The sequence below is a fragment of the Hippopotamus amphibius genome, chromosome 5 (assembly GCF_030028045.1).
Source record: "Hippopotamus amphibius kiboko isolate mHipAmp2 chromosome 5, mHipAmp2.hap2, whole genome shotgun sequence".
In the NCBI taxonomy this organism is placed as follows: Eukaryota; Metazoa; Chordata; class Mammalia; order Artiodactyla; family Hippopotamidae; genus Hippopotamus; species Hippopotamus amphibius.
In genome coordinates, this window is record NC_080190.1 from 67,166,623 (window position 1) to 67,183,717 (window position 17,095).

The 17,095-nt window shown below is 39.7% G+C and overlaps 1 protein-coding gene across 4 annotated transcripts in view; it reads right to left on the minus strand.

Annotated features, from left to right (window-relative positions):
- STOX1 (storkhead box 1) overlaps positions 1–17,095 on the minus strand; it is a 48,284-nt gene that overhangs the window by 1,149 nt on the left and 30,040 nt on the right. For 3 of the 4 annotated variants that reach the window (XM_057736314.1, XM_057736313.1, XM_057736312.1), the window contains 2 exons: positions 7,632–7,784; positions 3,765–6,117 (listed from right to left, as the gene is read on the minus strand). In XM_057736314.1, coding sequence (XP_057592297.1) covers positions 3,765–6,117; positions 7,632–7,764 — 2,486 coding nt within the window. In that variant the 5' untranslated portion in view covers positions 7,765–7,784. The remainder of the gene's footprint in view (positions 1–3,764; positions 6,118–7,631; positions 7,785–17,095) is intronic. The other variant, XM_057736315.1, reaches the window with a different exon arrangement.

Genomic DNA, 17,095 nt, shown 5'->3' on the forward strand with positions numbered 1-17,095 from the left:
ACTATGTCTTGATTTGTTACTTTGAAGCAGTACATTTACTAATAGGAACTAACTTAGCAAATAAGATAACCTTTAAAAATCTAAGGTGCTTTTTACATTTAAAAGGATTCCCAATAGCAACTCATTTGACTGCTGCTTTCTAAGAAGTTCATATTTTCTGAATATCTCTTCTCAGATCCAATATCAAGTATATTCTAGGAAGAAACAATAAGCTCCCTGAAAAACTCTTCTATACAACTGAAATGACCAATATCTTCTTGTATAATGTTTCTTTTTTGAGAAGGCATATGGAAGGGAAAAGCCAACTATTATATTTTTCATATTGACAGTGCTCCTTTCCTAGGAGCACTTAAGTTAGTCCCTTATCCAACACGTCTACCTTGCTTCAGCCAACTCACACTACTGGTTGGGCATTTTGCTTTTCACATTCCCCCTCTCCCACCTTGCCTCCTCTCCCTCATCTGTCCATTACATCAAGAGATGTCTCAAAAATGTGTCCTCCATAAATCTTTCCCACACAGCCCATTACTCTTAATTCCACATCTCTTTGGCAGTTATGAAGAGTTTATGCTTCGTTGTTGAGTTCAATTTGTTTATTGTTTGTTGGTCTCCTCAACTAAACTAAGCTAAATTGTAAACTTCCTATAGGTAGCAACAACATCTTGTTCATCTTTGTCTCCCTAATCCTAATCCAATTATGGCACATAGTTGATGTCAAAATGTTATCTACCCCCCCCTTTTCTATAAATGTCTTTAATGATTATAGTTATAAATCTTTCAAGAAAACCACATTATAAGCAATTTTTAAAAATTAAATTTCTCAAAGTTTCTCAAATTTAAATTCTGAACTGCATGTCAATTTCTCTTATCTGCTTTGGGTTTGTTTTTAGTTTTGTTTTTGCTTTTGCCAGAGAGAAAAAAAGGGAACCCATGGCTTATTGGTTTACACCATTGTTTACCTCAAAGACAACAAGGTTTGATACTTCAATGACTTAATATGAATTAAACTATTGTTTCAGGCAAAAAAAAAATCTGGTTCCCCAATAGATATGTTTAAAAAATGCAGACTTCCAGTAATTTAGCCTAAATTATAAATAATTAGGAATATCTGCAAACGTACGTAATAACAATTCATTGCAGATTGATTTATTATAGCAAAAATTGGGAATAATCTAAATGTCAAAGGAAGGAAAATAATGGTTATGTAAATAACAGGGTCCACATAATGGAATACTATGCAGCCATTTTAAAAAATGAGGGGCCTCCCTGGCAAACCAGTGGTTAAGACTCCACACTTCCACTGCAAGGGGCATGGGTTCGATCCCTGGTCAGGGAACTAAGATCCTACATGCATGCTGCATGGCACAGCAACCAAAAAAAAAAAAAAGAGCTGGAGGGAATTCCCTGGTAGTCCAGTGGTTAGGACTCTGAGCTTTCACTGCTGAGGGCCCAGGTTCGATCCCTGCTCAGGGAACTAAGATCCCACAAGCTGCAAAACGCAGCCCCCCCCAAAAAGCTGGGTATATATGTACTGATTGCAGGATATCCATGGTAAGTTAGGTGAAAAAGTCACAGCTCTGTATGATCTGCTGTTAGAAAATAATTATATTTATAAATGCAAGGGGAAAAGTCTGAAAGAATATATGCCAAACTGTTAACAATATTCAGGTCACCTCTATGGAATAGGAATGGAAAGGCTAGGAAATGGAGACTACTAGTTTTACTTTTTACATTTCTATATTACTTTACTATTTAAAAAAGAAGTACACAAGAACTTTATATAGTAAAACTAATGAAAATGTATATGCCAAATTTTAAGATGACTTTTTAGAAAACTAATAACGTGGGGGCGGGATGTTCATTATATTCTACTGAAAAAAGCAACATGCAAAATAGTAACTACAGTATGAGGTTAACAGACAAAATATATACAAGGGTGAGTTAAAAATTATCCACGCTCTGCTACAGAATTTATTTAACTTTCAGAAAAGATAAATATATCATTTTTGAACATAATCTCCCTGCTTTTCAATACATTTTGTCCATCTGTCAACAAGCTTTCGTATTCCCTCGTTAAAAACTGTTTTAGGCTGAGCTGTGATCCACGAATGCACCGCTGTCTTCACTTCTTCATCAGAAGTGAATCTTCATCCTCATAGGGCTGCTTTCATGGGACCAAACAGGTGAAAGTCCGATGGAGAAAGATCAGGGCTATAGGGAGGATGCTTTCACACATCAAAACAAAGTTTTTGCAGAGTGTCAACAGTGTGGGCAGAAGTGTGCGGACATGCATTGTCATGCAAGATCACAATGCCCTTGGCTAGCAGTCCTCTGTGTTTAATCTGAAGTTTGGGCTTCAGCTCTTCAATAAGCATCTCACTGTAACGAGCACTGTTGATTGTTGAACCTTCTTCCTGATAATGTTCCATACTGGCCCTTGAGAATCCCAGAAAACTGTAAGCATCAATTTTCCAGCTGATGGTTGATTTTTGAACTTATTCTTGGTCGTGGATTAAGGATGTTTCCATTTCATACTCTGCCATTTACTCCCAGGCTCGTAGTGATGAATCCATGCCTCGTTTCCAGTAATGATTCTCTTTAAGAAACTTTCAACTTCCTTAGAGTATCAGTCCAAATTTTGTTTGCAGATATCCACACGCTTCTGTTTATGCTCTTCCGTGAGTTGTTTCGGTACCCATTTCGCACAAACTTTTCAAAACCTAAGTCTGTTGTGGATTATTTCATAGGCAGAGCCATGGCTGATGTGCAAATGACTTGCCACATAATCCACTGTCACTCATCTATTCGACAGAATCATTTCATGTGTACGCTAAATGTTGTCATCAACCGTGGACGTGGACAGGCGTCTGACTCCTTCTTGATGGCTAACACTTGTGTGACCTTCCTTGAACTTTGCTGTCCATTCATACACACTTCTTCATGACAAAACACTTCCTCCACACTGCACACAAAGTCTTTGATAAATAACAGCACCAGGTACACCCTCAGACGAAAAGGAATCCCTGCATGCTGCTCTTCTTTAGTGAAAATCACAAGTAGGGCATCCATTTTTGCTCATGCCACAGTTAAAAATGAACTGATGTAACACGTTCACACCTGCAAAGCAGCAACTGGGGAGATAGTAGCCTTGAACAGAAAGCACTGATAAGTCAGTGCGGCCAATAGAAGTTTTAACATAACCAGAGTGTGGATAATTTTTGACTCACCCTCATAGATTCAATATGTTCAGACCAAAGTGTTATAAATAAACCAAATATAAAAGGATTTTTAAAAATATCTAGATGGTAGGGTGATTATAGGCGTTTTTTTAAAAGATACTTTTCAGTACTCCTCAAATGTTCTATTATGACCAAATTACTTTTATATTCTGAACAATGTTATTTTAACAAATTGGCATGGAAAATATTAGTGGAAAGTAGCCACATCTCTATCTCAACCTGTGTAGAACCAGGAATATAACTGAAAACTTCAGGAAGTTCTTGGTTTACGGCAGTTCCTTCCTATTTTTAGAAATAATTCAAGATTTAGTAGTAGTGGTCAAATCTTGGTTCACATTAAAAATGAACTCTATCCTATTATATAAGAGATTTCATTGTAACTTCACACAATTTATTCAGTAAAGGCTGGCAGAATTGTAATATTATAAAAAATTTATTCAGGAGTCTCTCATCAGGTAACTCAATATGGCCTTGATTTTAATAACTCCTGTGTGATAGTGGCTAATCACTTATCTGTGCACTTACCGTGGAGAATCTATTCCACTATCTCCTGCCATGCTCTGATTTTCTGTTCCTTCCAAGTGACTGTGTTCAGGCTGGACATGCTGAGCCAACACTGGCATATGTGAAGTGTTGAAAAGTTCTAACTTGTGTGTGAACTGTTTTCTTATTTCCTGATTCTGAGCACTCTGACTCCAGCTAACTGGTTTCTTTCCCGTGTCACCAACAGAGTCTTGCAGGGTTTCAGGCTCAGAAGCGGCTTTCCTTGCGCTGTAGCAATCAAATATACTTACATCAGCAGGTGCTGAGGCCTGTACACATTTAGCTACACTGGGTTCCTCTTCATAGTTAAAACCAGACTCGATTCCTAAATCGAGGACACAGTTTTCAGCACAGAGATTAGGTTTTTGGCTTACACTGGGGTTAGTAAGCAACCCAGTGGGCTTGTAATGTTCATTTCCTTTAAGCGCCAGAGGCTCAAACCTCTGTATGTTGCTATTGTACTCAGTCAGAGACCTTTCAGTCACCTTTTGTTTTCCTAAATGATTCCACTTGTTTCCCCCTGGAAAGGAAACCTGAATGTGGCCAGGCACCATTTGAATTAAGCTGTCATTCTCAGAAAAGTCACCGTCATCTAGATACAATGAACTGCAGGCCCCATCCTCATCTTCCACTTCGTTCTGATACAAGGCCTGGTCATCATCAGAAAGCCCTTCATTTTCTAAAGTCACAGTCTCTGCTTCCTGGATAAATGCCTTTCTCATCAGAGTTTCCTCTGAGTCTCTGTCTTGTCTCTCAAGTTGTCTCAAATGGTTTGCACCAACTGGGTAATCCAAAAGACCAAGATTTTGGAACTGATGTATTGTTTCATCAACTAATCTACAAGCAGAGGATGCTTGGTCTAAAGAAGAGGAACCTCGTGATGGCAGGACATGCTCTGTTTCTTTTGTCTCTTCTAATGTGTCAAAATGAGAGTAACTTTTCCTGGAGACTTCAGGGACTGCCTCATTTTCTCCACCATACACATCACATCTCAACATGCTTTCCCTGAAGGAACAGCATGTACTATCACTTTGCCAAACACCACACTGAGAGTAATTTAAGAGGTGATCTCTAAAGTCATCACTGATCGGTTTGACAGTAGAGTGATTCACACAAATGGATTCTGCTGTCAGTTTATCATTACATTGTTCACTGTATGACTGTTTGGCTTCACTCTCAAGGATTCTTGAGGAATCCAAACACCTTGACCTTTGGAAAGGCTTTCCCTTTGGTCCAGTCTGACTGGGTTTCAGATCACTGGTCTTCTGGATGTTGTGCCCTTTGGTTATTGGGCTCCTTCGGTGAGACAAACCCTGGAAAGGATTACTGATTTGCTTTTTGTAAATCAAATAGGAACCTAGAACTGATGGATTCTCACCAAGTGGTTTCTGAAGTACTGTTTCATTTGGGCTTTTAATTCTGGGGGTAAGCTGTGTAGCAGGGAGCTTGGGGTGTTTCTCCAGTCTAATGCTTCCTGGCTGAGGCCCACTTCCCTGACTCTTGGCTTTGTCTCTGTCTCTATGTGAATGGCCTCGCCTTCGAGGCTTTACAGACCGGCTCTCCCTTTTCTTAACGCCCACTTTTGAAGGATACTTATGCCTGAGCGTCAGCATATCAGTGGAAGTGCCCTGGCTATTATATTTTTTCTGTTCTTCGTATTTTTGCATTAGGACAGTATGTTTGATTAAGTTGTCAACAGTTAAAATAGGATTAATTCGTTTGATTATCTCATGTTCAATGTCTCGAGGGATATTGTCCAAGTTATCTTCATCTCGGACAGGCCACTCTTCCGGTGGGAACTGGGCAGAGAAACTGCTGTGCACTGTTCTGGACTTCTCCTTTCTGGATATACTGCGCCAGAAGAGACTAAAGCCAAACTTCTTGGCTTTATCTTTTGTGAATGGTAAAGGTTTGGTGCTCTCACAGACGTGATTCTCCTCAGACACTGAAACTGCTCGATTCTGTACCAAAGGTTTGGATTCCCCAAGACCTTTCTGGCATTTTCTAGTCACTTCTGCAGCAGCTGGTGGTTCCTGTACATCCTGAGTGCACACATCATGGAAACACCGGCAAGAATGACAGTGGGAAACACGGGCCACATTTTCTTTGGATAACTCTGCACAGCTTTCCATGTCCACCAGATATGTAATGGAAGTTGGTATCTGGGGACTTCCATCTGATAGGACTCTCTTATGTTCTGGGGGGGTTATATTTGTGATGAAGTAAGTCTGAGGAGTAACTATGAAGTATCCTTCTCCAGTGTGATAAATCTTCCTTTCTCTAATGAGAGTTCCCAGAGTAGTATAGAGAATATCTTGAGATGGAATTGCAATGCCTAAAACAAATAAGCATCTTACATTGATAGGTTCTGAGTAAGAAACATTTTATTGAGTGAACTCAGCAACTCAGAAATGACCACACATTTGCTTGATGAACCCAGAACTAACCATAACACAATTGACATATGTAATTAAAATGCCAAAGAAGCATTAACAGTAATCATAATTCAACCGAATAACAGGCATATAATTTGGTCTACAAAGACATACAGCTAGGTTACCAGTTAAGTAGAGAAAAAAATCTGAGTTCAGTCAAACACAAATGGCAAGTTATATGACCTCATTATAAATTTAAATTTTGACTAAGGAAAGCCTTCTTGAGAGCAAACATGCAAGTTTTTGAAAACCAGAGTCTCACAGCTTAAATCTTAGTAAGAATCTAAAGAGAAAATGAAAACCAGTCTGTGTTTGGGTGAGGGCAAACTACCTAACATCTGAATTATTCTGGTTTTTCAAACGAGAAGGTAACAATTTTAAAAGAAATTCCCTTTCTAAATAGCAGAGTTCAGGGACTTCCCTGGCGGTCCAGTGGTTAAGACTCCGTGCTCCCAAGGCAGGGGGCCCAGGTTCGATCCCTGGTCAGGGAACTAGATCCCATATGCCACAACTAAGAGCTGGCACAGCCAAATAAATAAATCAATGTATTTAAAATAAAATAAAATACAATAAAATAAATAGCAGTGTTCAAAATTATATTTATATTATGAAAACAATGTTAAAAATCTAACAATGGAAGAAAATACATCAAATGTTAACACTGGTTTCCTCTGAGTAGTGGTACTATAAGCGATTAATTTTCTATATTTTCTGGATTTTTCTAAAATAAGCTTACCCTATAATAGGAAAAATAAAAAATACTCTTCTACATTCATACATTGGGATATCATGAAACTATGAAAAGAATGAGATAGACTGATACATGCTTATACAGAAAGATCTCAAAAGTATGTCTTTAAGTTAAAAAAGGAAAAGTGCAGAGAGAATGTGTAGACTGATCCAATTTATGTTATTTAAAAAGGATACATATACTCAAATACAATTTATGAAAGTGTCCATGAGAAACCAGAAAAGATAGAAATTGTCATCTCTGGGAAGTGGCAATTTAAGAACAGGAGGCAGGGACTTCCCTTCCCGTTCAGTGGTTAGGACTCTGCTCTTCCACTGCAGGGGGCATGGGTTTGATTCCTGGTCAGAGAACTAAGATGCCGTGGGGGTTGGTCAAAAAAAAAAAGGAGGCAGGGGAGAAGATGAATCTTCGGTTTTTGCTTTGCACTCTTTTCTACAGAGTCTGACAATTATAACCATCAGCATTATTTTTGAAAAAGTTCATCTGGAAAATAAAAGAAATACTCATAAACTTGCTGATGCAGAGCTTGTTCCAGCAGGGCTTTAATATGTTTCTATAATAGAAAAAAAAACTGGATATTGCCCAGTTTATGTGCTTGAGATGATTTATAAACAGAAACCAAACACATGCAATGAATTAATAGAGAAAAATTTGTTACTCTACCTGGGTAATGTTTCATCAAATGTTCCAATAGTGATTCCTGTGTTACCACAGTCTGAGCGGCATTCATATCAGATACAGCACAGCAAAGAGCTTCAGCCAAAGGTATAAACTGAGACTGAGCTATTGGATTCATTTGCACTGGAAAGACATCACCTACATTGGACATTTGGAAAAAAATGTGAAAAATTTGATATAGTATAAAATATTCATAATTAGCGCATCAAGAACAGTTATAAAGACTGAATATTAGGTGGAATTGCTATTCTTTCACCAGTCTTTAATCAGTCTGTTATCATATGCACAATGATAGAAACCACAGAAGAAAAAGGCTTATTTTATGATCTCTACTTTTAAGAAGTCTGTAATATTTGTCACTACTTTATAAGTAAGAGATAAGTTTCTATATGAAAGGCTCAAAGTACTATTGGAGTTCAAGTCAGACATTGCTTATATGGCAATTCACATCTTTCGAAGCATTTTTTCGTATTAGCTACCTGAGATAGGCACAGATGGGATTATTATTTCTCTATTTAAAATAAATATAGCCATAGAAAGCTCAAGTAATTGTCCCAATTCTAAAAGCAAGCAAAGTGACAGAAATAGGTCTTCTGACTCCTAATCCAGTATTTTTGTCATTCCACACTTTCCTGATTGAAATGATTAGGAAGATTTGAAGAAGGAAAAGGCAGAAGTGATTTCTAATTTGTAAGAATACATGGAACAAAATCACTGAAGGAGGGAATCACAAGGTAAATAAGAGCATGAATAGAGTTATTCTGGTTGGGTAGAGTTTAAGGGTTATATCAGACCAAAGTAGAAGATAAGACTGGAAATGGAAGCTACACTATATTTCCTCTTTGCCAACATATAAAATTGTTCTTCTTAACTTTAGTCAGGTTGAGTTTTAGATTCTGCTGGATACCCAAGGGAACGCCTCAATTAATTGGAAATGAAAGATTAGGACTCAGGAAAGTGATTTGGGAATCAACCAATAAAGATAAGAGCTGAGGATAAGGAGTGAAATTAGGTAATTGCCTGGTGGTCCAGTGGTTAGGACTTCATGCTCTGTCAGTTCCCTTGGTCGGGGAACTAAGATCACAAGCTGCACAGTGCAGCCAAAAAAGAAAAAAGTAAAAATAAGGACTGAAATTAATTCTTTTAATAGGAGAGTAAAGAAGAGAGCCAAGGAACATTGAACTGAGGGACTATCTACATTTAAGATGCAGCAAAAATAGGAACCCGCAAGAGAGAAGGCACAGTAATGAGGGAAAGGAGGAGGGGAAGAAGCAAGATTATGAGGGGGAAAAAAAGTTCAAAATGAATAGCAAATCAACAATGCCAAATGCTTGAAAGATAGCAAAAAGGTTGCGGGAGGACACAAGGACTGGATTACTTGATTGGAACAAGGTGACCATTGGTGACTTTCATGAGAACTGTTTTCATGGGAAGGAAAAGAAATGTCAGGTTGGGGAATTCCCTGGTGGTCCAGTGGTTAGGACTCCACGCTTTCACTGCCAAGGGCAAGGGTTCAATCCCTGATTGGGGAACTAAGATCCTGAAAGCCACATGGTGCACAGCCAAAAGAAAAAAAAAAGTCAGATTGAAGGGAAGGCAGTTGGTGAGAAAAAAGTGAATTTAATGGGGCTTCCTTCTAGACCAGGGTTTCTCATCTTTGGCAGTTTTGATATTTGGGACCAACCATCCCTGTATGCCCAGGACTGAGGGGTTTCCTGGGACACAGGATTTTCAGTGCTACAACCAGAAAGTTGAAGGCAAACCAGAATGGTTGGTCACCATGGTCAGAGAATTATTTGTTGTGGGGGGGCTGTCTTATGCACTGTAAGATGTTTACTAGCATCCTTGACCTCTAGACGCCAGTAGCATCTCCCACAGTTGCAGCAACCAAAAACGTCTCCAAATATTGCCAAATATCCCTAAAAGGAAGGGGCTAGGGGTCAAAACTGCCCCCATTGTAAACCACAGTTCTAGACCATTTTTGGAAAAATCTGACTGTGAAAGAAGAGAAATAGAACACAAACCAGAAAAAAGTAGGATCAAGTGAATGCGTATGTTGTGATTTTCTTAAAAGATCTTTGCACACTTGGATGCAAAAAGGAAGGGTTTAGTGGAACTGATGGAAATGATTCTGAGAGAGAGAAGACCAGTAAGACAGCAAGATCCCAAAGGAAGGGAAAGGGAAAGTGTATAAAAGGCACAGGTAAAAGAACTATCTCAGAAATGAGAAGGATATTACCTCATCTGAAACTTGAGAATAGAGGGTGGCAGAAGACCAGAAATATATTAAGGCATAGAAGGAAAAAAATATTAGCATAGAAAAGCCATCTGATCTCTGTAAAGTTAGACTGGGAGAAAGAAAATAGGAATGGGAAAAGAAAAAATGGGAACAAGGAGGTGAACAGTAGAAAGGGAGTTTGTGGAGTTATTTTCAGAGTACACTAGGAAATTTTAAAATGAACACAAAGATTATGAAGGAGTAGATGGAGTTTCTGGCAGATGAAGCAATCTGGAATCAAAAAGGAAAGGAGTCAGGGGGGCCAGCAGGGCTTCTAAAACTTTAATGTGCATATGAGAATCACCGAGCGATTGTGCTAGTGTGCAGATTTTGATTCAGAAAATCTGAAACTGAGCCTATGATTCTGCATTTCTAACAACCTCCCAGGTGATATTCATGCTGCAGGTCTGAGAACTGCTCTTTGGAGTGGTACAGGGTTAGGCTGTTAACAATAGCAGTGTTAAAGTAGCTAACCATTCAACAAATAAATATGGTCCTAGGGCTGCATGGGAGTCAGCCGTAGCCAGAGGGAAGCCAAGAATTTAGAAAACCTGGCTATACCCTGCATTTGACTCTCCCAATGACAGTGTGGAAGCCAATACATTGCACTGGTTATTGAGGAGGAAGGAAGGTGATGAAGACTGGCCAGGGGTAAAGGGTTGTAGCCAAAGCTGGTAAGTGGCTCATAGTACTTATTGTATCTGCATGAAAGACAAAGACTGCCATCAGGAAATTGATAAGCAGTTTGCTGTTAAAGATCACATTGGTCTGTTTCCTTATTAAATGCCTCTCTTTGACAGGCTGGGGCATCTTTGACCTTGGAAGGTCACAACACAGGGCAGAACTGCTGTCTGCTTTGGCAGCCAAGGGAAGAATCTCCTCTTGGCCTGCTTGTTGCTGTCCCATTGGGTGATGCTGAGATACCTATAAGGTTCTGAGAAGCTAGGATGAATGGCTAATCAATTAGCATTTCAAAGGGCGGCGATAAGAGATGATGCTATGAAGCTTAATGTCCAAGTGGAACATTAACAGACCTAAAACTCAAAATCCTCCTAGAAACACTACCTCTGAGCTAAGGGTATAAGCCTTTCTCCCTATCTTCATTCCCTCTTTGCTTTTCTTCTTACCCTCCACATCTGAGATTTACTTTCTTCTCTTTCATCTCCCTCCTCAACCTGACAAAATATAGAATTAAAGTACAATTTCACATATTTTTATGCTTCTTAAACATAAGTCTGTGCTTAATTTATAACAAACTTATGTAACTCTCTTCCCCATCTTCCAAGACAGTCTAAGTGACTTTTTTCTTGTATGTAATCTTAAATTGATTACCTGCCCCACTTCATGTGGACTTAGAAGTCCTTAATGCAAAAAGGAGGGAAAAGTTCTTCTCTCCCAGAAAGATAAGGGCTAGAGTATTGGAGAAGTAGAGCGCAAAACCTAAAAAGGATTCGCTCAACCACACAACACACACTCAAGCCTCAACTCACCCCACACCTGGCCTAAACCCAGTCACTTTGAACTCTGAGATTGGGGGGGGGGGGGCGGGGGGAGGGAGCACAGGAGGAGGGAGGGCCAGAGACATTAAAATAGATGAATAGCTAGAAAGGCAGTCCATGTCTGATGCTCCTGCTGTGCCCCCTGCCAGTGGCTGCCCATTTCTGCACAAATGAAACAAGGAAGCTGTACTAGGGTCCAGTAAGGGGTCTCCACTATGCCTTTGGGTTAGACCTGAAGCAGCTCATTTTCTAGTTCAATCCTTAAGCTTGTTTCCTGTTTTCATAGGAAAATGAATAGTCAAAATGGATTTTTTATAGGACTGGGGGTAGGCATGCATGGGAGATTCCTGTATATTTCTTTGCAATCTCCTATATATCTATAATTACTTCAAAATAAAAGTTAAAAATAGATTTTTCAGAAAGCACTACTTTTAGTTAACAAGCAGAAATGTATGAGAAACAATTTTTTTCTTAGCATTTTAAAAATTCCAAACAACTTTTTCTTAAAGAATCCCAATACTGCTTGCCAAAGACACTTTTAGAAATTTTATTCATAATTCCTACCATAGTGTGGGGATGTGTATTTTAAGAGTAAACAAACCTACTACCCACTAGAAAGACAAATGCCTTTTTCTTTTTAAAATTAATAGAATTATAGGTCAACTGCCTTTTAGAGAACATGCTAAATTGCATGTAACCTCTGCTTTGGAGCGCCCTCTAGACAAAGCCTAGAGAAAGTTTCTTAGTACATTTCCTTCACAGCCGTTGCTAAGATACGTCTTCAGGTGCATAAATCATCAAGAGTTTTTTGGTGCAGGAACATTTGTGACAGATGCAGGAATCATTTTCCAGCTGTAGCCATAATTTGTTTCACTTACTTTGCACTTGGGTTTTTGGAAAGCAATGACTCTTAACAGAGTTTTCCACCAAAAATTAACTTTCTGTGTAGAAGATCCCTCTTTACAGATGTAATTAGATTTCACAATAAGAGAAGGCCAGCCCTTTGGCTTTATCCTCAACTACTGTGGAATAATTAAAGGCACCCTTAAGTTCAGGCCTGCTGTGGACCTCTGACCCTTGAGCTGGAGCAGGGATCAGAAGGCTAGGAGAGCCTGTGGGCCAGAGTAAACAGTTCACAACAATGTTCTCACTGTTTACACAGTCTTGTACTCTTGGGTGCTGCGGAAACGGGAGAAGTGTTTAGTGGAAAGGCTGGTTTCACAAAAAACACCAACAAAGTAGAACTATACAGATTAGCATCTGCTACACTTAATGCCAGCTTTTCTGCAAAGGACATTTTTATTGCTACCTAGCTGTATTCCCAAAGGATTTAGTTGGTATATAATTTTTTTTTTAATTTCCAAGTTATAATAATGAGGCAAATTATATCAGTTTTTAAACAATTATTCTTTAAAAGTTCTTTTTATGGAAAAAAGAAATGATGCAAGACAAATTAAATGTATGTAGCATGTAGATAAAATGAAAATATGCAGCTCTCAGCTTATCAAAGCAGATGACATCCAGTAAAGTCCAGAGCAGGCTCCTTATGGCTTGGGATCCTAAAACTGCGACTAGAATCAGCTTCCTGTGTGATGCACATAAATTCATACAATTGATTGCCTAGGGTTCGCAATTCCTGCTCCCTGGTGCCTGATGACAGTGGTCTAGAAAGCCCCTGGCCAACAGGAGCAGAACCCTGGAAGTGAGGCTTGTTCCCAGAATTGGCGACAATAGCTGAACGATAATTTGCTGCAGTCAAAGACCTCATCAAAATTCTGAGGAAAAGGAGGTGGTTTCTTTATGTCAGGACACAAAGGCCCCCTCCATATGCCTCAGGTGCAAGCCTCTAGAAGAATACCCTATCCTGGCTGTTTTCAAACGGCAAAGAAAAGTGGCTGAAAGAGCTATTTCCTGGACAATTCATGAGGCGTGAATACTCATGCCCCAGTGTAAAAATAGCAAGAGGTACATTCATGACAAAATGGACACAGCAAGACTGCCTTTCACCAGACCCAGAGAAGGCAGCTGGAGTAGACCAAGCAAACCCTCCCCAGGAGCTGTGGTACTGGAGAAGTCTTCAACCAGGGACACAGGACTCCTAAATCTGCCAGTTATAGCTAATCAGTTGGAAGTTTTAGTAAACTTAAAACAAGCCTAAACTTTGCACTTTCCAAGTGAGAAAGGCAGAACCAAAGTCAAGTTACAAGCTTCCTGTCCCAAACCTGCATTTGCTTTGTCCACTGAAAAAAATCTTTCATGTAAAAGCATCATTATCAAAATTGAACGTGTTTATTTTGATATCTAAATGCACTAGTTAAATTTCAGGGACAAAATTAGTTTTCCATAAAAACTTTACCTTTAGGGGAGAAAAATTAACCACCATGCAATATTTACATTTATCTTATGCTTTTAATTAAGGCACCTAAACAAATTCCAAGAGGGCCTCCTCGGGGAATCTAAGCTCTGACATTTTAATTTAGGGTGTTTGAGTTTGATTTTAAGATCCATAAGAAATTGTGCTTCCAAACATGCAAAAGAAAGGAAATACTTCTTTGGAAATTTGGAAAGCATTCACATCAGAACTTTTCTCTGTTACACTAAAACATGAATTTGCCATGAAATTCTAGGCAAAACTAATCCTAACATTATTTCAAATTAAAACACAAAATTTTCTCTACTATAAACATGTTTAGTCCCTATACAAGTGTGTTTATGGACTCTGTGCTAGGCAGCCTGCCAGAAAGTCATGCATTATTGACCTTCAAATGGTTTAACTGAGACGCTCAAACTCGGCTAATTACCCGGACACATGAAATCTGAGAGCACCTTTTTGGGCGCCTGTATTGAATCACACTGTGGGAAAAGTATCTTCTGCGTGCATTAGAGATGACAACAGAGCATGAATAAAACAGCCTGCAGATACCCTCAAGTTTAATAAAAAAGGATGTTTTGTCCTAAGTAATCCAAGAAGCTTCCCTAATTTTAAACTGCACTTTTATCCAGCACAGGATTTCCAAATTTCTTTAACATTAAAATTACTCCTGAACTTTAAAAAAAATGAAAGTACTCTGTAACAATGTGTCTCATCTGAGATTAGATGCTGTGCAAAAATTTCCATGACTTTAAATAATTAGATCTATTGTGTTAAAACCTTAAATAGGTTCAGAAAATCAAACAAAATGGGGACAAAAAGAAGAAAGGTTTCAGGCCCGCAAAGCCAAGCCCCTCTCTATGTCTCCCTTTTATTTTAGTAAAATAAAAGAATGCAAACACTTCCCTCCACATTTAGAAACAAAAGAGTACCAAGACTCCGAAACTGGCTATAGATCTAACGGTAGTCAGGTTATCTACCATGGAAGCTGAAATTCCTTCTCCAGCACGGTGATGTTTATTTTGGAGTCGCAGACAAATGGCTCCCCTTCTGGGAAATGCCCTCTGTTGAAAACCTACAGGCTTCCCTGAGAAGGCTGGGCTGTTCACCAGCAGGAGTCCTTAGCGCTATCTTTAGTAACAGCACTTTCAACCTGTCAGCATCAGTAAATGAGAGGTCCTTTTCTTTTCAAGTGATTTACCCACTAATACTGACCAGCAGTTAAGTTGCAAAGGTCTTGGGCCATTTATGACAGAGACCTCAGGATGTGATTTCACAGCACACGGATATGCTTGAAAAAACACCTAGTTGGTCCTATCAGGGAGCCCTTTGAGCCTCCAGCGGCCTTCCCCTATAGAGATACAGGGATGCCTGGCTGGGAGGGAAGGATGAGAATAACTCAAATCAGCTGATCTTTTTAAAAATGCTAAAACTAACTCACACTCAGCCCCAAAGTCCTCAGGCCTGGTGGTACCCCTTCCTAACCTCCGTTCCCTTCACAGCTTCCACCTTGGATGTGTTAATGACCTTACCCAGGTGTGCTAGTTTTCTAAGGCTGTCAAAATAAATGAGCGGCTTAAAACAACACAAATTTATTATCTTACAATCTATAGGTCAGAAGTCTGATGGGCTCCACTGGTTCCTCCGCTCCGGGACTCATGGCCTAGGCTCTGACTGGAGGCTCTGGGGTAGAATCTGCTTCCAGTCTCACTCAGATTTTTGGCAGAATTCAGTTCCTTGTGATTGTAGGATTGAGGTCCCCATTTCTTTGATGGCTGTCAGACTGCAGCCTCTTCTCAGCAACTACAAGCCACCTGCATTCCTTGTCATGTTGCCTCCTTCATGTGTGAAAAAGCATGGGGTCTTTTTCACACTTCATTTCTCTCTGACTTGCCCTTCTGTTGCTTCATTTCTGCTTCCAGCCAGAGAAAGTTCTCTGCTTTTAAGGGCTCATGTGATTAGACTGAGCCTACCCATATAATCCAGGATAAGCTCCCTACAGTCCATAACCTAATTACATCTGCAAAGTCCCTTTTGCCATAATAGGTAACATATTCGCAGGTTCCAGGGATTCGGATATGGACATCTTTGGGGGCCCATTCTGCCCACCACAGCAGGTATAAGGGTTGGGGACAAGCTGAGGAGAACAGCACAGTTTGTAAACTTCTGCAGTCCCTATATCTCCTTAAAAATGGCTATACAGAAAAAAACATCCTTTCTTTGCCCTCCAGGCAAACATGGGCTGATTTAAGATGAACCTTCTTCCCAAGATTCTAGAGGCTGCACAGGCAATGAGAGCACTCTCATCTCTGCTCAGCATCATGGTGATGAATATAAAACACCACCGTACAAAACTGGGGGAAATTTTAGCACCAGAGTTGTTGTTTGAATAACATAAATAAAAGTTCCCTGTAATGAAGGAGCTGTCCTTTATATACACATAGTCTTCACATTACAAATGAGCATTATACTGGAGGTCAAGCGATCTGATGCAGGTTCTAATCTAAGTTCTGCTATATGGCTCTGAATAAGCCACCTCTCTTCTCTGGGTCTCAGTTTCCTTGTCTATAAACGTGGAGCCAAACTAGATCAGCATTTCCTAAAACGTGTTCTGTGGAAAATTCATTCCATGAAATGCTCTGCAAGAAAAGGGTCCCAAAGGTCAAACGTTTTAGAAACAAGGCCTGGAGTCACAGGGGCATTGTTAAAGGCTCTGAGAATTGTAACAGAAAACCTACTTATCTAACGAAATGTTTCCCAATCATATTTGGCAACAATTCTATATTTTTCTCCAGTACCTACTATTACCCTTCAGCTGTGACTTCTCTCCATTCAGATTGGCCTCTCCCTGAATAGTCTGTACTTTCTCACCTCTACAACCTTGTCCCCATTTCCTCCACCTAAAGCACTCTTCCCCACACCTCAATGTGAATTGTTCTCTAATCCCGTCAGCTGGAGATACAGTCTCCTTCCTACATGGACCACTTAAGAAATATTTAACAAGTGGCTATCATGGCATAGCATCAGGCACTCATAATACACTGATATTGTAATAGCACAGTCCTTCAGTCATTCCTTACCCAGCAAATATTTACTGAGTGCCTACTATATGCCAGTTAGTGGGGATGCGACAGTTGACACAGTCCTTGCCCTCAGCGGGCTCCCATCCTAGTGGAAGAGCAGGGGTTGGAGGCAATCATAACCCAACAGGAGGGCTATCATTGGTAGGACTGTGACTCAGTATTCCTGGGTCCCACTCCTGAATGCCATTCTCAGAAGTCTGCGGATGCCTAGGCACAAC